The sequence below is a fragment of the Pinus tabuliformis genome, chromosome 7, assembly GCF_031772625.1.
Source record: "Pinus tabuliformis cultivar Carrire ecotype Pingquan chromosome 7, CPIR1, whole genome shotgun sequence".
NCBI classification, from domain to species: Eukaryota; Viridiplantae; Streptophyta; class Pinopsida; order Pinales; family Pinaceae; genus Pinus; species Pinus tabuliformis.
This window is the reverse complement of record NC_142293.1, coordinates 437,110,341-437,136,007: the sequence shown is the minus strand read 5'-3', so window position 1 is coordinate 437,136,007 and position 25,667 is coordinate 437,110,341. Positions and strand designations below refer to the sequence as shown.

General features: G+C 36.5%; 1 protein-coding gene across 2 annotated transcripts; it reads right to left on the bottom strand.

Moving 5' to 3' along the window:
- Positions 1–465: 465 nt before the first annotated feature.
- LOC149247834 (uncharacterized) lies at positions 466–1,638 on the bottom strand. Of its 2 annotated transcripts, none has more exons than XM_089455946.1 (2): positions 1,413–1,638; positions 466–1,305 (listed from the first exon to the last, which is right to left on the bottom strand). In XM_089455946.1, the coding sequence occupies exons 1-2, from the start codon at positions 1,634–1,636 to the stop codon at positions 1,185–1,187; spliced, it is 345 nt and encodes a 114-aa protein (XP_089312072.1). In that variant the 5' UTR covers positions 1,637–1,638; the 3' UTR covers positions 466–1,184. The 2 variants fall into 2 exon arrangements, with proteins under 2 accessions (XP_089312072.1, XP_089312073.1); XM_089455947.1 differs by having other exon boundaries at positions 466–1,282.
- Between the last annotated feature and the right edge of the window lie 24,029 nt (positions 1,639–25,667).

The following is a 25,667-nucleotide window of genomic DNA, read 5'->3' as shown; positions in this document are numbered from 1 at the left end:
ATTAGTTGAATCCCAACGAGATATATAACTAAAAAATTGGTTGCCCGAATTCGTCGATCCAAACAACGTGTATCTGAACTGAAGGTGCCAGTAACAGTGGGCAGAATGCTACAAAACAATGGTGTGACAGTCTTATGATAGACTAGAAGACACCCTCTTTCGTGGAAACATCACATGTTCTAAACCTAAAATATCTCAGCACAATTTCAGACTCAAATACAATTGCCCAACACTGATGCAATAGCCAACAATTTTGAGAAAACCTGCCATTACAGAGCAAAATTGTACATGAAGATTAGTTGGATTTCACTTAATCTCAACTTTTGTGTTCTAGTCAAATGTGTGTACTCTAGCGGCGTTGTTAATCTCAGACCTTTGTATTGGAGTCAAATGGGTGATCTCCAGAGTTGTTAATCTCAAACCTTTGTGTGGGAGTCAAATGGGTGATCTCCATAGGTGTGGCGTGGTCTTATTAGTTTGTGACATAGTTAAATGCGTGTACTCTAGTGGCGTTCTTAATATCAACTTCTGTGTTGGAGTCAAATGGGTGATCTCCAGAAGTGTTGTTAATCTCAGACCTTTGTGTTGGAGTCAAATGGGTGATCTCCAGAGGTGTGGCGTGGTCTTCTAATAAGGGTTGCCTTATGTGAATGTGGTTTTCTAATAAGGGTTGCCTTATGTGAATGTTGCAGTGTGAGTTGTCAGATCCATCATTTTCCAAGGTATCATCTTTTGCTTTGCCCCACAGCAGTGTGTAAAGTCGTGCAATTATCAAAATTGTTCCCAACAAACTGCACAAGAACAAGGTTGTGAACAAAAAGCCAGATAAACCATATAAACTTCAAAAATTGATAAAGATGTGCTATATTGACCTTCCAAGGTGAAACTTCACGGGAAGGATGAAATGTTCCAAGATTGCAGCCAATATTGTTGATGTTGGACCAAACATTGCAACAAACACTGGTCCCCTTACACTAATACAATACATTTGTGAAAACAGGGCAAAGTTGGAGGATAATATTCCCTGCAACAACGCCAAACACATCACTTTACAACCTTGAGTATCAACTAGGTTCTAGAAGATGGAAATTTTGTTTAAGCAAGACAATGGTTACACTCTCACAGAGTAGATAATGCTCAGAGGATCAATGTCCCATTTTATCCTCCCAGCAGAGGTCTTTCTCTCAACGGCTAAAACCACAAAAATGGACAGCACTCTTCCTTGGAATAACATGATTGCTGTTAATGACAGTTGAGCTCGATATTTCCTCACCAGTGGAGCCTGTAATCAAAACAATATCCAATCTGCACATGATTTGTCATACTTTCACTCTACCCTGTTTTTTCAAAAAAATGTTTTAAAAAATACGCAATGGACTAAATTTTGCCCTAAAAGATTTCCTGGTGAATACCTGAAATGTAACCCATTAGACATAGCGGTAGTGACACCAGTAGCAGAAGCGTTGCAATGATGCCACCATGATGACGAGCTAGGGTTTTCCATCCCGTGAGTTGGATAGGGTGTAGAGTTTTTATAGTATCTAAAGTGATAGTTGGATGTTGGACCACTAACACACACAATGGTACCAACAATTTTCGCCAGGCCGTACTTGCTACTCATATCAACTTTCTCCATTTTGAACAAATTACCATATGCATAAAACAGTTAAAAATAGATTGCAGTTAAAGCTTTATGAATCTCTATTATTATTCTCTGCTATTGTGGAATGTAATGTAATATTTAGGAGTCTGCAAAAAGCCGATTTTGGACAGGCCATAACTCCATTTTTTGGGAGAAACAATCCATCCAAAACAGGGTGATATTAGTTATATATTCTAAGTGATGCAGGAGTATTCATAGTCCAGATGGCCATCCTGAACAAACTTTGATTTTACAGTTAATTTGCTATGATTTTTATTTTAATCTTTCCTCACTTCTCTTGAATAGATTAGCAGGTTCAGGGTATCCTTCTACATTATTTATATACCTCACGAGCCATAGCTCATCCCAAGTGTTAAAAATTAGATATTGTCATTTTTGAAAGTTTATAAATTCAGTGTGAAAATAGATTGATATCATTTAGTCATTTGGGTTTGTCGTAAACCTAGAATACTACAGCTGACAGCATGGTATCTTTGGTTTAATGTCAACAGTAAAGATGGAGCCCATAAATCTCAAGTGAAAAATCAGTCAGTCAGTCTAAATACGGTTTGGCAAAAGGGACAGAAAGAGATCTCAGTTATGGAACTAGAAAAGAGAAAGCTCACGGGCTTGTCTGCAAAAGGATACTCAACAAAGGCAACAGATCCTAGAGCCACTCTTTCTAAGTATCAACATTATGGTAGTTAGACTACCTCGTCAATCACAAAGCCTATGCAATACGGAGATGAGATCGACCCTCTTTTTGGATAAGCACTCGCGACAAGCACGATAGAGGTGAAAGGAAGAGGACCTATAAGCACTCGCTTACCTGGAGGTCGAAGGCGGTTCTAAAGTGGTATTGGGCGGCATTTCTTCTCTTTGAAAGCCCTGTCCTCTTTCAAATATAGGAAATGGAAGCTGTGGCTAGAATCTCTCAACTTCTTGACTAGAATCAGTGTGCTTCCGCTGACTTTGATGCCTACTCCACTTCATCAATGTATGAGTGTGACGCTATGCCAAAAAGACCTCTTGGTCCACCCGCTATAGCATGTGTTTTCGGTTCCCAGAAAAAGAAAAGAAAGCAAGATTGATTACGGGATACCCTGTTGGATAACACGGAAAAATCTTGATCTATTTTATTCACTGTTTTAGGCTCCCGCTCCGAAATAACTCCGTTTTAGGCTCCCCTGCATCGGGGAAGGGATTTTACCCTCCATTTTGGGGCCCGTAACCCATAAAATAGAGGACGGATTATCTATTCTTGGGCTGGATAGGCTGGGCCTGATAGGCGGCATGCTCCTTCCATCGCAGACACTCCCAACCATTTGTTCTAAAGGTGTAGAATGCTACATCGAACATCTATTATATTTTAGACTAACTTATCAGAATCGATTTGGGTAATAGCACAACTAAAAAAACAAAAGACTAATGCATATACTTGGTCCGAGGCGTTTCAGTACAGGAAAGTATTTTTCCCACGAATTGGCTGGTAAACCTTGTTTTTTTAGTATTGAAGAAGTCCGATATAGTCTTACATAGAACCTTTTTCAGAAATCAAAATATTCATATATCGAATTGGAAGCCGGTGGGGAAATTATCATTAAACCTTCCCAACCAGGCACTATACATCATTGACAAATCCAGTCTTTTTCACTCTTTCAGCATTACTGAAAGTCTAGCAATTTCTTAGAAGGGCTAGCGAGAACAGATCGCATAGATATAGAAGAACACAGGCAATGCGTTTTGTAAAATTTATATGGCAGTTGATCAATTTAAAGATCAGAACATATATTAATAACCTTGAATCAATTCAGATTAAGAAGGTAGATACTGGAGCACCGAGGTTAAATGTGAAAAGAAAATGAAAAGGATAAAATGAGAAATTCTTTGAAGACTTTGTTTAAATGTTCAGAAGTATGGTTGATGCCTTGGTTGTGCCAGAGGCATTAGGGGTTGTGCAAAGGTCTATAGTTAAGGTGATAGAAGTTAGTCAACCAAAAGACAATCGCTGAAGAATTCCAGCATCGAGGAGCCAAGGCAGTTCAACTAATCAATCAATTGGAGCACTGGTTTCGCCTATTTTCAAACATTTTGGATGAATGAGTACCTGACCAGAAATTTGCGCAACTCACTGGAGTGCATGGTGGTTGAGGAAAATGAACTGAAATCCATTTCTACCAACCTCCGTGAAAGGCACTCACATTGGGTGAACAGAAGGATGAAGAAGACGGCCAAAGAAATTCCATTTCTACCAACCGCCCTGAAGACACTCAAATTGGGTGCACAGGAGGAAGAAGGCGGGCAAAGAATTCAGGGCTTCACAAGAGGAATAATTGAGTGAATGAGACGATCGAGACACAGCTGGACTAGAGACACAGCCGCACTAGCAGGTGGTAATAAAAAGACTAGCAGGTGGTACTAAAAAGAAAGCTGTAATTTAACAATTATGTTTTTTTTGAATTTTTAAAATCTAAGTAAAATTTGTTAAAATTCATGATTTTAGGTGCCCTAAAAGTTTTAATAGTGTTGAATTCATTTTTACTATGATTCAAACACTTTTTCTATAAAAAATTTTGAAATTTTTTGACTTAGATTCCGACCAGTTTTAGCCGTCCGAGAAATTCCTCCACCTCCTCCGTAAACGACTCCAAAAAAAAAAGTGAATAATTAAAAATTATATAAAAAAATATTAGTTAAAATAATATGATAATTAGAAAAAATATATATATATAACTTCCTGCCACTAGACTTCATACGGCCGCGTGAATACCAAGTGTCACCTTTACATACGCTCTCAGATCTAAGCTCAGGTAAACCATCATGTAAACCATCTTTCAGACTCATTTAATCGACACATCTAGTCGTGTCCTCTGGAGGTTGTGCCATGATCGATCTGCGTCGTCGCTCACTCGCCATTTTCTATTATTATTACTGTCTATCCGTTAATCCAAATCCCAATGGCACAATTCCCCTCTGTTGATATATCTTCCTCTTCTTCCTATTCTGCGTCGATTTCTTATGCCCTGTTTTTATAAATCATAGGTGTTTATTACTTCTTGTGACAAGCATATACTTCGAACAGCAAGAATTGTTGACTTGTCAATTTATCAGCGCAAGGGTCTCGATCGGCCAAACTCTTTATATCTTTTCTGTGGGCATGCCTTCTTTCAGCTACGTCAACCCCCAGAATTTGTAGGCCTTGTATATGGGTTTCTAGACCCCTGGGATGTTGTGCTCCCCGTTACATGGCGATGTAGAAGGATAATCCAATGCTTGGCGATGTAGAAGGATAATCCAATGCTTGCCGTGCGTTTCGTGGCATGTGCTTAAATCTAGCGATGTGTCTCTTTACTAACACTTGCGGGTTTTGGTGTAACAACAATTTTGACTCCAACAAGTGGTATCGAAGCCAAAGGTCTTGAGTTCGAAACGCACCTGGCTCACGTTGGGGGGAGATTGTTGCGCTCCCTGTGTGTTTCGTGGCATGTGCTTAAATATAGAGATATGTATGTTTACTAACACTTGCGGGTTTTGGTGTAACGGCAATCGTGACTTCAACATGGGACAGATTGCTTCAGTCGTAGCAAGTGTTTGGGAATCTGCTCTATCAAGAAGATGACAGATCCTGCTGCTAAGAGCAACTAAACAGACTTCAAGTGCTACCTCTTGACATACATGTGAGACTTAAAATTAGCAATGAAATGGTGACCCGTCTTCGCAATTGAGATTTTCTTATAAATGATTAAGTGAATAAATAGAAAATAGTACCTAAATCTACTTTTCTTACTCACTAATTTAATTCACTTTGTTTCATCCAACTGAATCTGGGTCCTTATACTGTCTTTGTTTCATCGAACTGAACCTGGGGCCTTATACTCCCTGCTCTATCAGAGTTTGGACTGCGGCAGTTCGATCCAAGTCATAGTGAGTGCTCTTCCAGTCGTGAAATATATTTCCAAGTGAGGGCATATTCAATTGAGGTGCGAAAGCCCTTAGAGTTGGCCAAGCCAAGTTTATTTGGATCATTTTGGTATTTGGCTGCCCAAGCAAGCGGAAATGAGCGAATATATGCCAACGGAAGTTTACATTGTACGGAGGTATGTCCTTCATAGTCATCCATGTGTCTGAGTGGATCAGAAGTATCACCGAACTGCAGAGACAAGTCATCCAACCTTGAATTAGAGTCTGTTGGCGAGACTTGAAGGTTCGACAGGAGGCAGGTTTGAAGTGCCCCCGCCGCATCTTCCTAATAGAGCAACTCAGTACCCATCGGCATACCGGGGTCTCTACCAGAATGAGGTCCAACTCTAGGATAATATGTTCTTTGTTCTTGTTTGTTTCTAGCATGTGGATAAAAGGCTCAGGTACAAACCTAGATTGAAGCGGTGGCAGGGGTGGCAGGCATACAAGATAGAAGCTTTTGGCATACAGATATGTAGAAAGTAGAGAAACATGTAAAAAGTAGTGACCACGTCCATGTAAAAAAGAGGTGAACATGGGCCTGGAGTATGCCCTAAAACTGCTTCTGCTTGGCTAAGAGCTCGTCTTCCTCGGACGTAAGGAAACAGGTTAACGGCCCAAGACCCAGAGGCATCTGGCAGTAGTGAAAGCCTGCTCCCTTACAGACCACCAGCGGGTTATTTCAGGTGGCGTGGTTTTCCTTGATAACAGTGATGTGTCAACTGACATTCGCGGATAGCAGCCAGAGATGGCTGTCCTCACTGTTGGTTTGACACACTGAGTTTGATAGGTTTTTCCACCTTTTGAAAAAAAAAAAAAAAAAGAGGTGAACATTGTTTTTGAAGCCGAGAGTGATTTCAAGCGGTGAACATTGTTTTTGAATCATGGAGTGATTTCAAACTAGGCTCATGGATATAATATTTAATGTTTTCAACTAATGTGAGCATTAATTTATATTTTCTCGAGATGCAAAGGGAAATTTCCAGCGAAAAGAATATAACCTATGGTTTTTAGCCTCCCGCCTTGAGAAGAAGCCAAATAAGACGGTCAAAACTATTCACATAAAAAAGTTTGGTTATTCACAATAATAACTCGATATTGGTCATAGTAAGCAACTTAAATAAATAGGAAATGTCACAATTTCGGTTACTATGCTTTAGGTTAATAAATAATAGTGTTTAATATATATATATATATATATATATATATATATATTTTAATTATAAAGATTTTTAATTTGTAAATACAATTTCGCTATAATATTATAAGTCAATATCATGACTTATTAATATCACATAATTTAATCAAAATTATAATTTATGTTCATTTACCGTTTTTTTATTAATCTATTTAATTAAAAAAATAGAAATAATATAATCACTTTTAAGGCAAATCTCAACTATTGATCGGATAAACATTTTTATTTTAGAATAAGACCTCTGTAGTTTTAATTTAATTATTAAATATATAATAAAATTTAATTTTCATTAGAATATTTTTAGTATTATACACAAATCAAGAGTACAATTTTTCATTTTTAATTAAATTTATTAATTAAAAAAATTCATATAAACAGAATCAACCTTTAAAACTATATATATTAAAATACAAAATAATTATTGTAAAAAATAAAATTAATTTAATAATAAACCTTACTGACAAGTTCCATATTTTTTTTCGCTAGTTAATAAAATGAGAGAATAATCGTAAGCTAAGAGCAAGATAACTATGTGAAGCAACGGAATTGCAATAAATTTGATACCATATCAGTTTTGCTAGTTGATATAAAACAGGGAGAATAATTCTAAGCCTTGAGCCGGATAACTAGCAATGAATTTGCGATAAATTTGATAGAAATTGTAGGATGAACAAGCACTAAATTATTAGAGATGGTTAATGGGTAAAAGCATATAATAATTAGTCCATGCTTTAAGGAATAAAGTTTTTTATATTCTTTTGACTTTATATTCTCTCACTTATATTTTAAATTATATAAAATTTAAATTTTTTATTGGTTGATTTAATGTTTTGTAATATGATATTATTTTGTAAGTATTTTTTTAATTTTATTTTTTGAATTGATAATTTGTATGGGCAAAAAATCAAGATTACATAGTTTTGTTAGTTTGCATTTTAAGGATATTAATATTTTTAAAACTATTACTCCTAACACTAATAAGTTTGTATTTTTCTATACAATATTGGTTACAAAATTCACAAAACACATTATTATGTTATAAACAACACATAGAATACTATAGACTAAATACATCATAAAGTCAAAAGTCTTTTTGATTTTGTGGAACCAAAACTCAAAGGACATAGAACTACAAAGCAAACTGACAAGAAATCTAATCATTATGTGAGGAAGAAAACACCGCTAGCACCCTCATGCTTGAACCTGGTGGATCTAGTGGATCCCCACTATCAGATTCACATGCAATATGCCCCTCCACATGAGCAAAGCCAAAATCCATCCTACCCAAGCAAAAGTGTTGATTTCTGAAAATCCCTTTTGTGTCTTCAAGGGTGGCAAAGACGTTATACCGCTCCACTTACTTGTCTTTCAGGACTAGTCCCAACAAAGTCTTCATTTTCTAGTGCAAGGCCACAAAATTCAGATATTGACTCTTCCTGCCCCTGGCGTGACTAGGGTCAGGAACCTAAGTCGACATATCCTCCAATATTTCTGAATCAGAGTGGAATTGTCTCTCCACCCCAGCTTAAGTCTCCAATTTATGTATCTCCTTCCTTGTTTTCAACGGAATTGCATTGAACTAAGTGGCAGATGAGTCATGAGCGAAGATTCTCGCTCCTCTCTACCCCTGTGGACCACTTCTCCTCCCACCGCCTACAACATATTTATTGTCTCAGCGGCACGACTGAGACCAAGAGGGAAAACTTGGAGAAATTACTATAAATACCTTTGCTTGCAAAAAAACAAGAGATAAATCTAGACACATCCACCACAGAACCAGAGCTCCAACCCACTAAATTGTCCCCAAAACTCGTAACATAGACCTCATACTCGAATTAAGCACTTGAGTGTTGAATAGAGGTCATGACAGCCTCTGCGGAGGACCCATTTCCCAACACCATTAAAAAAATAATGAGACTCACATAGAACAATGAACCCTAGACACATAAGACTCTCAGAAACCCAAGAAAACCAACCCATAGGAGCCCTTCATCCCACTCTTTACATTTCACATAATGGCACTCACCATAATTAACACAAACTATTGCCATTGGCCCAAACATTATCAATTCAAGGAAACCCCGAAACAAATGACACGTACAAGTTGCCACTCCTCCCAACCCCAACAATAAGACTGAAACAAAGTTTCCCAACCTAAAGAAATTAGACCTATCAACTTAGACGCTACCAAAAAACTAAATTTAAAACAAATTTCTAGAAAAAGAAAGTAATCAACTTGAGCTTCAACATAGGGAGTTGCAAATGATGCCCACACTATCCCACCATACTCTAAGGTTCCAAGCATCTAGACACAAATCGTGACTCCAAGGAAACTCCACTACTGCCACCAACACCTTCACAGGATAGTGAACTTCGTCTTCACAGACCCAAGCACAAACACAAAGCTCCTTTCACTGAACATAAATCATGCACATGGAGGTCAAGGACCTACCCTTGCTTCCACTCAAACCACCACAAGCAAGTTCATAAAACTTCATTTAGGAAGGTATATAATGATCATTGCCATCTGAGGTTTTCCATGTGATTACATGTAGGGGTCTAGTCATGCCCCCCTTCACTAATGCACATCACGTTCGAGGGTGGAGGGAACAACCTCCAAAGCCCCCTCATTAAATGCCTTAATGTCCCCACCGGGGAGTCTCTTATTTTCCCTTTTAAATTTTGAATTTATACATAATTTAATAATTATAATATTGTTATTCTTCTTATTTAACTCATTGTTTGAAAAAATCTTATTTTTCAGATTAGTTCTATGATAAACACATAAAGGCAGATGTGATCTCTAAATTATTGTGGATATATCACTAGACAATTCATTACAACAGATCTGATAAAGAAATTTATTGAACTCTAAAATGTATACTATGAGGGTTAATGTTTCCTTATATTAATGGAATTCTTAAGTTATTTTTTACTTCATATGCATGAAAAATATAAGTATGCAAAAAATAGAGAACATATAGAATAATCACTCAGAAAACCACAATAACACAAGATATGATCTGGAAATCCTTTTGGGAGAAAACCCTTAGCCTAATATACTCTCTCTTTCTTTGAATGGAAATGGATGCAAGTACAAAAGAATGATGCCTATGGTTCGTGGGCTACTACATAACACAAACTCTTTCTCTCTCTCTCTCTCTCTCTCTCTCTCTCTCTCATGTGCTCATATATGAAACAAAATGCACTTGAATAAAATGAAATCCATTTTCCTCCTAGCGATCAAATTATAACATAGATCGATAGGAAATTAGCATTGGTATTTGACCCATTCAACCCTAAATATAAGTTAAAATGTGAACTTCTAGAGTCTTCTTCATAGTTCCTACATGGGTAACCCCTTTTCCATGAGTAATAGGGGCTAACATGGCATCCTTTTCGATAAGTCAACTTCTCCGACGCATAATTTTCTCATATGAACTTTGATTGAGGTGATTCTTGCTCTATTGGAAAGGTTTCATCATGTACATTATGGAATCTAGGTAAATCATAAGGTCGAGACCACAAAACGTGGCATTTAGGCCTCAAATGGCTCCTGAATGTTTTTTACCCAAAATTTTCTAAACTAGGATCACAGGTGAAAATGACCTTGTAAGATGATTCCTACAAATTTTCCATTTTAAAAACATCAATATGGATGAAAAATAATATATTGATCTAACATGCATCATACCTCCCCATTTTGGGAAACTTTTGTTCTCCAAAATATTTTACTGAATGATGTGAGGAAAGTTTTTCTCTACCTTCTCTCAAGCATACCATTTAGCCTTTCTTGGAAGCTACCCTTTCAACCCATTTTGACAAAGGCCACACTACTCTTGTATTATATTTCTAAACCTCTTCTACAAAACTATATCCTTTATAAATTTTGCTTAAGAATATCCAGTGCTAATTCCTATACAAAAGAGAGGACATGTTCCCCTGCCTGATCCAACACAGAAGTCTCATATAGTTTAAATTTTCTACATTTACCTTTGAGTAAATTCACATGTATGGGGGTAGAGTGAGTCTTTAGGTGTTATCTCCCACCTTTTTCGATATTTCAAAGACCATATTGCAAACCCTTGATTTTATTACTAGGACCTTGTAACCTCTCCTTGTTCAACTGTAACTGTATTTTGTCTCCCAACCTTGAATGAATTCTATGTTCTATGTTGGTCATGCTAGGCCTTGTACTTTTCTTGTGATGTATAAGTGTATAATGTTTGCATATGGATCTTCTTGATCTTTTCAAAATAAATAAATTATGACCTTAAAGCATCCCTAGTGAGATCCTTCCTCATTCCTCCTTGTTTCCCATATGAAAAATCCAAAGGTGAAGATGGGAAATATCCAAAGCAAGTTTCAGATGGGAAATTACCAATGGAAGTGTGGGATGCTATATTATAAGAGTGTTGTAAATATGTCAAATTTTCATTCTTAGTTGTTGGATGCTTTTGATTGTCACCCCTCAAAAGATGTACCAAAGTCCTATTAGCTACTTTCGTTTTCTCATGTATATGTGGATGAAATGTTGCAAACCTATTCAACTTCATGTCCATATTCTCCCACGATGGTTTCTAAAATTCACTAAGAAATTTCATGTACCCATCTAAAATGATGCTCCTTGTTATCCCAAAGTGCAACCTAACCTATCCAAAGAACAAGTTCATTGCTTCTTTCCCACTAATGGTATTTTCATAGGGAATCACAACACACATCTTGTTAAATTTCCAACTACCATGAACAAGATGTCATCTACCTTTCTCGTTGTTGGTAAAAATCCCATAAATCCAATAGAAATACTTTCCCAATGAAAAGTGGGTACATGGAATGGGTTATATAGACCATTTTTATTGTTACTAGGTTTTATCCTACAACAAAGCATGCATCCTCTTATGAACGTAGCTACCTCTTCTTGCATCTCGGGCTAGTACACATATCTTTTCAAGTTGGCCACTATCTTTTCTACACCAAAGTTCCTTGCAACCTTGGAGGTGTGAGCCAAATATGATTAGTTGTAGTCATTAACCTTTAAGAAAACATAACTTATCCAACATGTAGAGTAATTAATTTTAGAGAAGTTTGTCAATTGTTCTATCACCATCATGCACATGAATCTAGCTCTACAACTACTAAACACCTCCTTGTAGTTCTCATCCTTTGTATAAGCCTCTCTACATGTATCACGAGTGAAAATATCCATGTGCATTAGAGTTACCCAAGTTGTGATCTTTGAGAAGGGTGGATTTAAAAGCATGTCAACCAACTTGTTTCTACCACCATTCTTGTACTTGTCTGCTAAATGAAACTTCTATACAAACCCCATCCATTTGTAATTCCTAGTCTATTGTAGCTTACTTTTGGTCTATAGGTGCTATAGTGGTTGGTGATCAGTGTGGATTATTTCCTCCTTTCCCATCAAATAATGTTTCCACTTCTTAATAGCTTGTACTAGGGCATAAAGCTTCTTATTGTAGGTATGGTAGTTAATAACTTCCCCATGAAATACTTTAGAATGGAAACATACATGCCTCCTCCCTTGCATCAATTGTGCTACCATAATTTACCCACTCAATATCTTTCTCCATTTCTAAGGACTCTTACAAGTTTATAATTCTAGAACCAGTGATTGAATGATCTTCTTCATTAACTTCTCAAAGGCACTTTGCTCGCATTTTTCCCATTGTAAACTCTTTCCACTCAATTTTATGGTGTGGCATGGTGTTGCTACTATTGAAAAGAAGGATATGAATTTCCTCAACTATTGTCATACCCAAATGAAAATATTGACCTAAAAAACATTAGTATGTCCTGATCACTTCATGATGGTCTCCATCTTGGAAATATATATTACCTATATCAAATGTGATATGTGGTCCTCTCATGTGTCATTTTATACCAATATATCATCCAAGTAGACAATAACAAATGAAACTATAAAATGGCACAATATATTATTCATTAACCTCATGAACATAGTTGGTGAATTACCTAGGTCAAATGGCATGACTAACCACTCATACAAACCTTTCTTGGTTTTGGAGGTGGTATTCCTGGTATCTTCTTCTCTGACTTGAACTTGGTGATATTCTGACTTTAAGTCTAGCTTAGTGAATTATTTGGCTTACTGTAACTGAATCTTTAGTAAATCATCTATCTCGGGTAGGGTGTACATGTTCTTAAGCATAATTTTCTTTAATTCCATATAATTAGTACACATCCACTAAGTCCCATCCTTATTTAACACAATGATGATGGGTGACCCACATTATGAGGTACTTGGATGAATGACACCATGTTCTAGACACTACTACAACTACTTCTTCAGCTCATTTTCCTCTATAATGTTGTCAAGGTGGAGTTTGTTGGAAGTTTGACAACTAATTATGTAAATCTGGGTAAAATGTAACGAGTTAGTTTTATACCAAATCACCGGTTTGTCACTGAGGAGGCACATATAAAACCAAATGAATGCTCGAACTATTGTATGGAGAATCTCTATTCAATCAATAATGATTCTCCATACAATAGTTTGGGCATTCATTTGGTTTTATATGTGCCTCCTCAGTTACATAACTGATGATTCAGTATAAAACTAACTTGTTACATTTTACCCAAATTTACATAATTAGTTGTCAAACTTCCAACAAACTCCACCTTGACAACAATTTTCCTAATCCCTTGCCCATGCCAATTCATCATCTTTTCTGCAAGCCAAGAGAAGCTAAACACCATCACAACTTCTCTACTGTAACTAGCTTTGTGAATATGTCTACACAATTCTCTCACGTATGGACCTTTTGAAGAGCTACTTTTCCACCATCGATCACATGTCTCAGAAAATCATACCTTACATCAATGTGCTTGGTTCTGTTGTGATAAGCAGGATTTGTGGCCAAGTGAATAGCACTTTGACTGTCTCAAAGTACATTCACTTTCTCTTGCGTCCTTCCAATCTCATCAAGTAGACCCTTTAACTAGATTTCTCCTTTATTGGCATATGAAGCAGCTATATATTTAGCTCCGGTAGTGGACAATGCAACTGTTTCTTGAAGCTTTGACATCCAACTAATTGCTCCACCTGCAAGAGTAAAGACATAACCTGTAGTAGATTTTCTTTTGTCCAAATCACCTGCATAATCAGCATCTACATATCCGCAGATTGATCCTTCACTACCACTAAAGATGATGCAATGGTCACTTGTGCCTCTTAGATATCAAAGCACCCATTTCACTACTCGCCAATGTTCTTCACTTGGATTTGCCATGAACCTGCTGACAACTCCAACTGCATGTGAAATGTCAGGTCTTGTAGATACCATCACATACATTAAGTTTCCTACAACATTTGCATATGGTACATGAGACATATACTGCTTTTCTTCATTAGTTCTAGGACTCAAAACCGAAGAAAGCTTAAAATGGGAAGCTAATGGAACATTAACAGGTTTCACATTGTTCATACAGAACTTTTCAAGTACTTTCTCCACATACTTCTGCTGTGATAACCAAAGCTTACCATTTTTTCTGTCTCTGTGTATCTCCATGCCCAAGATATGTTTTGTTCCTCCAAGATCCTTCATATCAAACGTCCTGTTGATCTCTTCCATTCTTTTGCTTGCAATAAGCATATTGTCAGCATACAAAGCTAAGATAATGAATATGCCATTGAAACTTTTGAAGTATACACAATGATCATACTCAGTTCTTATAAAGTTTTGACTCACCATGAAGGAATCAAACTTCTTGTACCATTGTCTAGGAGACTGCCTCAGACCATACAATGATTTCCCGAGCTTGCAAACTAATCTTCTGCTGCGACCTTGTACAAAACCTTCTGGTTGTTCCATATATATCTCTTCATTCAAATCACCATGTAGAAAAGCTGTTTTAACATCTAACTATTCTAACTCAAGGTTAAGTAATGCAGTTAGTGCCAACACAGTACGAATAGAAACAAGTTTTACAACTGAAGAAAAAATCTCATGAAAGTCTATACCTTCAACCTGAGAATACCCTTTTGCTACCAATCTCGCCTTATACCTTTCAATACTTCCATCAACTTTCTGTTTCAGTTTGAAGACCCACTTGCATCCAACAACACTTCTCCCTTCAGGAAGTTCTACAAGATCCCAAGTATTGTTCTTGGCTAAGGAATCCATTTCTTCTTTCATAGCTATTTTCCATTTTTCACTATCTGTATCATCTACTGCTTCCTGATAACAAGAAGGTTCCCCATCTTCAGTAATCAAAGAAAAAGATGAAGTAGAATCTTCATACCTTTTGGGAGTTTTTCTTTCCCTTGTAGACCTTCTTAGAGTGACTAGTTGCTGAACTGGTTCAGAAACTTCAACAACTTCCTTTGTATCTTCAACACCTTTTTCTCCAGAAGTCTCTCCTTCCTTTTGACTGTCACCAAAAGGTCTAGCCTCCAACTGAACTTGTTGATTTGGAAATACCTGTCCCTGTTCAATTCTTTCAACATCTGATTTTAAAAGAGAAGATTCATCAAATGTTACATCTCTACTAATGACTATCTTCCGCAATGTAGGATCCCACAACTTGTATCCTTTCACTGCATAGTCATACCCAACAAAGACATAACATTTCGATTTTGGATCTAATTTTGAACGCTGATTTTTAGGGATAAGAGAATAAGCATCACAGCCAAATATCTTTAAATGTGAATAATCACAAGACTGACCTATCCAAACTTCTTCAGGAATTTTACAATTCATTGCTACTGAAGGTGATCTATTAACTAAATAACAAGCAGTAGATATTGCTTCTACCCACAACTCCTTTTGCAAGTTAGCATTGCTGATCATGCTTCTGGCTCTTTCCATAAGAGTCTGATTCATACGTTCAACAACACCATTTTGCTGAGGAGTATAAACAACAGTTTTGTGTCTAATGATTCCTTCATCCTTACAGTATTGTTCAAATTCTATTGAAGTGAATTCACCGCCATTGTCAGTTCTTACAAATTTAATTTATTTGCCTATTCTTTTCTCTACCATTGCTTTAAATTGTTTAAAGACATTGAATACATCAGCTTTCCCTTTTAGCATAAAGACCCAAACTTTACGGGAGAAATCATCAATAAATGTTAAAAAATATAGAGCACCTCCATATGATACAACAAGAGATGGTCCCCACATATCAGAATGAATATAGTCTAAAATATCTTTACTATTATGATTTCCAGTTTTAAATCTCTATTTACACTGTTTTCCATACACACAATGTTTACAGAAATCTAACTTCAAAGATTTTAGATTGGGAAGAGATTTACGTTTCATCAGTATCTAAAGACCTTTCTCGCTCATGTGACCCAATCGTTGATGCCATAGATGAGTACCTGTTTCTTCCTTTTCTGACGCAATCGCTGCTTCACTAACCTGAGTACTTCCTTTTAACCTGTAAAGATTTCCGACCTTTTCTGCTTTCATTACAACTAGGGCACCTTTAAGGACTTTCAGCACGCCATTCTGACCTGTAAACTTATAACCATCCAAATCCAACACTCCCAAAGAAATCAAATTTTTCTTCAAATCAGGTACATGTCTAACACTAGTTAATGTTTTAACTATGTTATCATACATCTTAATCCTGATATTTCCCATCCCAACAGTCTGACATGATACATTATTACCCATAAACACAGAACTACCATTTACATTTTCATACGAAGTAAACCAATTTCTGTGTGGACACATGTGATGAGAAGCACCAGAGTCTAACAGCTAGCTTTCTAAACCCTGAGAGACATTACATTCAGGTGAAGTTTCATCTATCATACATAATTCTTCAGCAGATAAAACTTCGTCTATCATACCTAAATCGACCTGATTCGCTTCCTTCTTCGGGTTATCAGATTCTTTTTGTTTCCAACAGTCTTTCTTCAGGTGTCCAATTTTATTGTAGTGCCAACATTTTGCCTTACACTTCTTTCCCTTCGATTTAGATCTAGAAGACCCCCTTGTCTTTTCTCCTCTTTCCTTTGACCGTCCTCTAGCTATCATGGCTTCTGATGCAATTGTTTCAGTACTGGATTTCCTTCGTACTTCTTCAGACAAGAGAGCTCCCACGACTGATTCAAACTTCAAAGAATCAGCAATGCTCAAGCTGATTGAAGTTACGAAGTGATCCCATGATTCGAGCAGAGAACACAGCAAGGTTATGGCTTTATCTTCTTCCTGAATTTTAACTTCCATATCTGTTAATTGGCATATAAGTGTATTAAAAACATTCAAATGTTCTGCAACTTTTGAACCCTCTTTCATTCGAAGACTGTACAATTGTCTTTTTAGATAAATTATATTGGTTAACGACTTTGTCATATAGAGTTTTTCCAGTTTTTCCCATAAACCTAAAGTTGTACTCTCTTCAACAATGTTGAAGAGAACCTCATCCGCTAGGCATAACCTGATGGTACTGAGAGCTCGGGCATCCAAGTCCTCCCAGTCCAAATCAGTCATGGTTGCAGGTTTCTTAGTTGCCCCATCCAATGCCTTGTGCAACCCTTGTTGCACAAGCAGATCCCTAACTTTCAGTTTCCAAAGAGCAAAATTGCTCTTGCTGGTGAATTTCTCCACCTCGAATTTTGCATTTGACATCTTGGCCATTTTTTCTAGGGTTTTAGTCTTTAGTCTTTCAACTAGGGTTTATATTTTTTTCTTCAAAAAACTTTTTGTATATAAAAAAAAATAATTCGCCCAAAACAAGCTTTCAACAGATTTTTATTTTCAAACCCTTTGTTTTATTTCCTTCAATTTTAATGGGAAAAAAAACCTTTGATTTTCTTGATTTTCTTTCCTCCAAATTTGAATAAATCCACCCCTTTAAGAAAAAAAAAAAAAACTGATTTTGATTTCAATTTGCTGTTGTTGTTTTTCTCAAAAAAAAAAAAATTCTGCTGGAAAAAACAAAAATAATCCACTGATTTTTGCCCAAACAAAAAAAAAATTCTGGAAACTTTGATTTTTTTTTTCAAATACCCGGATTCAGATATACCAGTAATACTTCAGCATCCTTGCAGCAGCATTCAATGACAGCTCTTCCACGCAGAGAGAATGGACACACGTAGAGGTATTCTCCAGCACCTCCAAGCCAGCAACAGGCACAATCCTTCTCACGCAGATGGCTGATGGCAGATGGCTCTACACGCAGGCAACAGGTCCACGACTTCCTCCTCACGCTGCAGTCAATGCAACCCTTCAACGTCCACAACTTCCTCCTCACGTTGCAGTCAACACATCCCTTCAACAGAGGTTTGGCAGCTTCCTCTTCACGCCTACACGCAGAGACCATACTCCTCACGCAGAGACGCAGCCTTCACAGCCTTCACACTGAGAAGGCAACAAATTTCTGCTCTAGCACGCAGAACAGAGATCACACCTCTTCACGCAGAGAATATAGGCTCCACTTCGGTGTTGGCCTCTTCACGTAGAGAATACAGGCTCCAACACACAGAGCGGAGATCACGCCTTCTTCACGCAGAGAATATAGGCTCCTCTTCGGTGTTGGCCTCTTCACGTAGAGAATACAGGCTCTAGCATGCAAAGCAGAGATCATGCCTTCTTCACGCAGAGAATATAGGCTCCGCTTCGGTGTTGGAGAGACACAGGCTCTGGCTTCACGCACCCACCGGCTCTAGTCTTCACGCACCCACCTTTTACCTCCACGACATCTCCTGAACCCTCCTTGACCTTGCCTTGTTGCCACATGCACGCAGCCTCTGGATAGCACTCTTGGACTCCAGACTCAACTCACTCACTCAATTCAACTTGCTCTGATACCATTTTTTGTTGTTTTTAGATGAATGAGTTACTGATCAAGAAAGAGCAGTTATACATTAACCAAGAAAAGGATATAACTGACTGGAAAACTGAATGCAAACACACAAGTAATAACACAGGATTTACGTGGTAAAACCCTGACAGAGTGTCAAGGAAACATCCACGGGGCAAGGGATTGGAATCTCTATTCAATCAATAATGATTCTCCATACAATAGTTCGGGCATTCATTTGGTTTTATATGTGCCTCCTCAGTTACATAACCGATGATTCGGTATAAAACTAACTTGTTACATTTTACCCAAATTTACATAATTAGTTGTCAAACTTCCAACATATAAATGGATACTCCTTTAGCCCAATGTTTGGTAGTGAAGAGTCCGAAAATAATTGGATCTTGTGTTCCACTTCCCTCTTGAGTGGTAGTACTTTAGGCTCCTTGAACACACCCCTGTACACCTGTAGCAACTCTTTTATTTACTATTTCTATTCCTTAGTGCACCCCTCAAGGGATGACATAACTCTCATGGACTCTTCAATAGTGATATAGATTGGATCATTATATTTTTTTCATCTATCTTGATGCTTTTAGAGTGGAAAAAGTGGAGGAATAAGCTCACAAGACCCTTTTTATTGGTGGGACCTAGTTTGGAAAATTGGGGTCTGAAACCTTATGGGAGCATTTTGAGGAAAAAATGATGTTTTCTTGGGGTAAATATTTTCCTCTTTTGTACTACACTTTTTTTCCTCTTCTACACATAGAGACCTTTCCAATGGTGTAAGAATCACGCCAATCATAGTCTATGTGAAAAAATTATGTCGCTCAGAAATGAACCTTCCATTTTTCATCACCATAATTCGAAAGGATGCCACGTTAGCCCCCATAATTCCTGGAAAAGTGGCTAGCCACGTGATTATGATGTAGAAGACTGTACAAGAGTCCATATTGTAACTATGGTTAAGAGTTGAGGTAGTCAAACCTAACCACTAGTAGGCTATCAGGCTGTGTTATAACTGGACCATTGGGAGGAAAAGGGGTTCCATTCGTTTGAGTGCATTTGTTCCATAGCTGAACAAAAATATCCAAGAGGCATAGAAGATAGAGCATACAAATAGGATTTGTATCACACCCCAAAGTGAAATTAAGAGTTCTGTGTCTAATTTTTTTTTGGCTCCCTTTTCTATTGAGTGGCATGTAGTTCTAACATAATAACAATTTCTTAATATTCTTTAGGGTACAATACCAACAAGTAATGGAACCTTCTTAGTTTTAATCAAAAGTTCTAAACTTAACAATAGCAGTGATGGTTGAAAATTAGGGAAAAATAAATTGATTGGAAGGTATTGCATCAGACATTGAACCTATTGCCATTGGTGTGGCTACAATAATGCAACCATTACATGATTTAAATATCATTCCTAAAGTTGTCAAATGGCTAATACTCTCCAACTTTCACTCAACTCTCCTCTTGCAATGTGTACAATGAATATCAGGCATTAAACTATCTTCAACAAGACATCAGAAGGAAATGATCATTTCGAACATGTGACATTACATAAATTTCAAAACAATGCCATTTTCATAACCACATAATTTTTTATAACTGCCGCAATGTGACCAAAGCACTAACTCTATTTCTTCATAAGAGGATAAATGTACTTGAGTTCATTCCTAATGCAAATGACTTGCACAACAACAAAGAAGTCTTTCAAGACTATAATAGATATAAAGGTCCATTCATTTTGTAAGAAGGTTCTTTCTATAAAGACATTTTCTATCAACATATCCCTATCATAATCAACCCAAATGACATTTTATTGGTAGGAAGGCATTTATATCACCACTAATGACTTGTCAGTTGTAGATGAAACTAGATTGAAAGACACACATTTATTTCATGTATCGAGGCTATGAGTCATAATAAAAAATTTTGAAAACCAAGGAGAATATTACTCCATGGGATTACTTTTGGTTCTTGATAGCATCTATTAGCACCAATTTTGTACTTTCAAAAAAGGGGTCAAATTGTTTTGAAAAAAAAAATAGGAGTTTTACAAGTAAAGTGGGCTTAAGTATAGGATTAAGTTAAATTTTGGTGTGAAAAGGTGGCATAAGGATTAAAAAATAGGTTAATATTTTTTTTGTCATGCCAAATTTTTTACCCAAATATTACAAAATTCAGATTCGAAAAAAGGTGATGGCACTATGAAACGCGCTACAAAATATTTTCGTAGCCCCTGCAGAATTTTGAAAAAAATTAAGTTTTGAGCTACCATTTGGGTCATTTTAAACATTTTAAAGCTCTTTGATGTTACTTAACATGTGATATGATTTAATGTGATGGTTTGAGGTGGTTGAAAATTTTTAAATAAGGTTTGGAGAAAAGGAGGGTTAAAACCAAAATTGTGCACCAATCAGTTATTTTCGTCAAACCCAAGTGACTAGCTAGCAGGAGATAGTGAAATTGTTAGCAATTCTTGACAACGTGTGGCAAAGTGCTCATTTTTTATCAGTTAATAAATGGGAAAGTCAGGTCATGTGAGATGATTTGACCCAGATGGAGTATGGTTTGAGGTATGTGATGAAGTTGCACCTTTATTTAGAAATGCGGGACGAGAGTTAATTCTCCAGCACTTTGATGGTTACAATTTGAGTTGGTGTTATGATTTTATTCACTCTTTTAATGGAAATAGAACTCAAATAAGAGTAATGGAGTTTGCAGTCACTGAATATTCAATAGCAGAAGCCACGGGGTTGCCTACCGAGGGTGAGAAGTGGTTCAAGAAGTGAATGATGCAGAATGTGGATCTCAACTTCTTCCTAAAAGGAGAATATCAGAACCCTAATTGGAGCATGGGAATCCCTCAAAAGATGTTGAAGCCTGAATGGTCTAATGTTCTAAATATTTTCTAACTATTTTTACATGTGAAAGTAGGTATTCCAAAATCTACCTTTACCACATGAGGTTTTTATGTCATTTAGCTTGTTTCAGAAAGATGACCTTACCTTATTTCTTACATCAAAGTCTACTTAAAATGTCCACTAAGGCCAAAACAAAACTAGAACTATTACCTCATGATATATGTCACCATGGCCTGATTAAGATATTGTATATACATGAGTTAGACAAGAAAATACAAACCCTGAGGCAGAGGACATGGAGAAACCCTGCACCCAAAAGACCAAGAAAGGGTAAGGCTAAAACTCCTATTGAAACCCTAGCCCTCAAAACAGAGGTTGAATCCAGTCATGTGCCTATTGAGAAAAACCTTGTAGAGGAACCAAAGATTAAGGTCTATGAAAAGAGAACAAGAATAAAACAAACAAAAATGTTAGAAAAAGAGGAGGTAAAGCATAAAGCAAAAAAAAGTGAGAAAGGGAAGCAGAGTATGGAAATAGGGGATGAAGACACAAAAACTAAGCCTAGAGTTTACTATATGAAACCCCATACTCATCCTAAAAATAAATTAAGACTGAGTTTTAAATAAAATATTAATCCTAAGCTAAAGGAACTAATGATAATTGATGAAGAGGAGAATGTGAAGTCTTCAAAGGGAAAGAAAAAGGCTACAAGACAGGGGAAAATAGAGTATGCAGGTAGAAAAGGGAAAGGAGCTCTAAAAGCTAGCAAAAATATACAAAAGGGTAATAGAAGGATGACAAGAAGCCAAGACAAGTTAAACCTCCTTGCTCATGATGCAAAAGTTATGGAATAATGATCAAGTTACCTCATTGATAAAGCAATATATGAAACCCTAATTTTGTTGAAAAAACCCTAATTTTACCTTAACATTTTGGCATGCTCCATTTTATCTTTTTGATAGTTAGTTTATTTTCGATATGTTATGGTAATATGTCATAAAGGTTTTGTAGCTAAAGGAGAGTAGAAAATATGAGTCAACACAAGAAAGAAGGGCCTTAAAGAGTGTAAACAATTACACAATACAATTGCATAATTTCAACATATTTCACAGGTTCATGTATCAATTTTATGACAAAGGAGGAATATGAGTTACAGTTCTAGATACAGAGCCTACAAGGGTGTGAACAATTTCATTCCTACACTTCAGTTATGACTCATACTTTTCCTAGAAGAAAAAAGAAGGATGCACACAATATTTTTAGAATGCTTTGACCAATGTTTAAATGACAAATAAAGATCCGAATCGTTAGAAGGATAGTTTTTTAATTATTTTTTGTAAATTAAACTCTCATATATTGTAAATATTTTACAGTTATGCTACCAGACTTTGTGGATCTTAAATTTTATGTGTTTTTCCTATATAATACATCAAAAAGGAGGAAAAAGGGTTGGATTTTGGAAACAAAAATAGTTTGTTTTTGTTGTGTGTGATCAATTTGTTATATTTTTAAATACCAGGAGGACTAGGAGATTATGTTCATGATACTGAGATTTGATCCGAATGGAAATTCGAATCCATCCATGGTATTCATTAACCCATGGTATTTATCTACTCATGGAATCTACCCATGGTATTGTAAGTGGCATCCACCCATGGTATTCATCCACCCAAGTTATTTATCCACCCATGGAATTTACCCATGGTATTGTAAGTGTCATCCACCCATGGTATTCATTCACCCATGGTATTTACCCATGGTATTGTAAGTGAGATCCACCCATGGTATTCAATCTCCCATGCTATCTACCCACCCATGGAATTTACCTATGGTATTATAACTAAAAAAGACTATAAGTAACACGTCAAATTTTGTAAAAGTACAGATTGTCTACCACAATGTAGCTTTTACATTTATTCTCTATTTTAATAAAAATTTTATAAGTGGTTTTGTTTAATGTGTGCTCTCTATTTCCTTTTGGAATTTCAATTTTTTAGATCTTGGGGGCCTCTCACCAAAATCCAGATCAATGATATCAGATTCAAGTTATGACTCCATGGAAATGAGGTTTTGACACATATTTCATTTTCAAATTTTTGCAACAATATTCAACAAACATCATGCACATGCTACAACCTCCACATAGCACTTTCTTGGGCAAAGCGGGAAGATTTTTTTTTTTTTTTTTTGTTTTCATTTTTTTACAGGAATTTTTTGGGCGGCGAGTTTGTAGATCAGATCTGAAACTTTGGTGAAAAATTTACAAAAAAAAAAACATATATGGATTCCTTGCAAAAAAATACCCAAATTAAAAAGACAATTCGGCCAAATTGGAGTCAGGATGATGGATATATCGCTGATTTAAAATCAGCTGTGTTGTAGAATTTTTTCTGACAACAATTCATGGACGACAGATCTCCTATCATTTTTTACAATTTTTGTGCAGAATTTAAGCAAAATGATTGCATATATGAGGTCCTCTTGAAAAATCGCCCAATTAATTATTTTTTTGGCCGAATTGGAGTTCGGATGAGAGAGATATCGCTGATTTAAAATCAGGGATGAGAGAGATATCGCTGATTTAAAATCAGCTATTTTTTTCAGAAATTTTATGATGGAGGTATAGTTGCAGCACAAATTTGAGTTTCCAGAGTGTCTAGATAGGGATTTAAATCACATGGGAAGATGCAAAAGGGTCATTCCGTTTCCAAAAATAGGTTATAATAAATATTATGAGTTATATTGACCAAGTTACACTGATTTTAAATTATTATTTTTTTATATCTGGAGCAACATTCGGAGGGAGTTCCCTTTGGAGACGTACCCTCCCACCCCACTTTAGTAGGAACCTGCTTCATATTCATCAGTTTCAGCATAACAACACCCGTCTTTGGTTATTTGGAGATGTGCCCTCTCACCCTAGGCTATGTAGGCATGTACTACTTCATCAACAATCAACATCACGGTTATGGGTCAACCGCACAAAATCCTTTTCATCGAAATCCATTTGCTAAGCCACACACTGTTAGTATCATATTTGGTCACAAGGATTACAAGGTATCTCTATCCTCAGATCTTCATTTTTCATGGTTATGGTTCATCCACAAACCCACACTTCATTGAAGTCCATTTGCTAGACCGCACATTGTCAGTATCACAATTGGTCACAAGCATTACAGGGTATCTCTATCCTCGGATCTTCATTCATCATGGTTATGGGTTAACCACACAAAACACTTCTCTTCATATTCAACAAAGGCTTCTTATGAGGGAACTTCACGTAATGGGGACCATTGCTTCTTAAGGAGGGATGAATGATCCGAATTGAAATTGACATTCACCCATGGTATTTATCCACTCATGGAATATACCCATGGTATTGTAAGTGGAATCCACCCATGGTATTCATCCACCCATAGAATTTACCCATGGTATTGTAAGTGGAACCCACCCATGATATTCATTCACCCATGGTATTGTAAGTGAAATCCACCTATGGTATTCAATCACCCATGGTATCTACCCACCCATGGAATTTACCTATGGTATTATAACTAAAAAAAGACTATAAGTAACAAGTCTCATTTTGTAAAAGGATAGTTGTCCACCACAATGTAGCTTTTACAATTATTCTCTATTTTAATAAAAAGTTTCTTGGTGGTTTTCTTTAATGTGTATTCTCCTATTTTCTTTTGACATTTCAATTTTTTAGATCTTGGGGTCCTCTCCCCCAAGATATATTTCAATTTTTTAGATCTTGGGGGGCTCCCCGCAAGATCCGAATCAAGATTCCTGTGATGGTATGCTCAGCCAATTCTTCTACTGTGATAGTTTCCTTTCTATGTGATATCATTTAGCTTCTATCTTCTCATGTTTAAATAAGATTATGTGACAAAATTCATTAGTTAATTCTCTGGTTCATATGGTTTAAGCATCTGCACTATTTCTCCTAAAGCTTGCAGGATTCATGTTTCATGCCCTGCTATAGTGGATTGTTTTCTTTTTCTACTACCATTCATATGATGTTTGATATGTCTACAATTTTTCATATATCCTGCCTTTGTCCCTCTTGATTCATACAATCAAGATCTTGGTATCCACATTTGGAACTTGATTGGTTGACTCCATTTCCAAATATATTACTTGTTTCATCCCAACCACCACACTAAAAATCCAAAAACGCTAATAAAGATCTATCCAT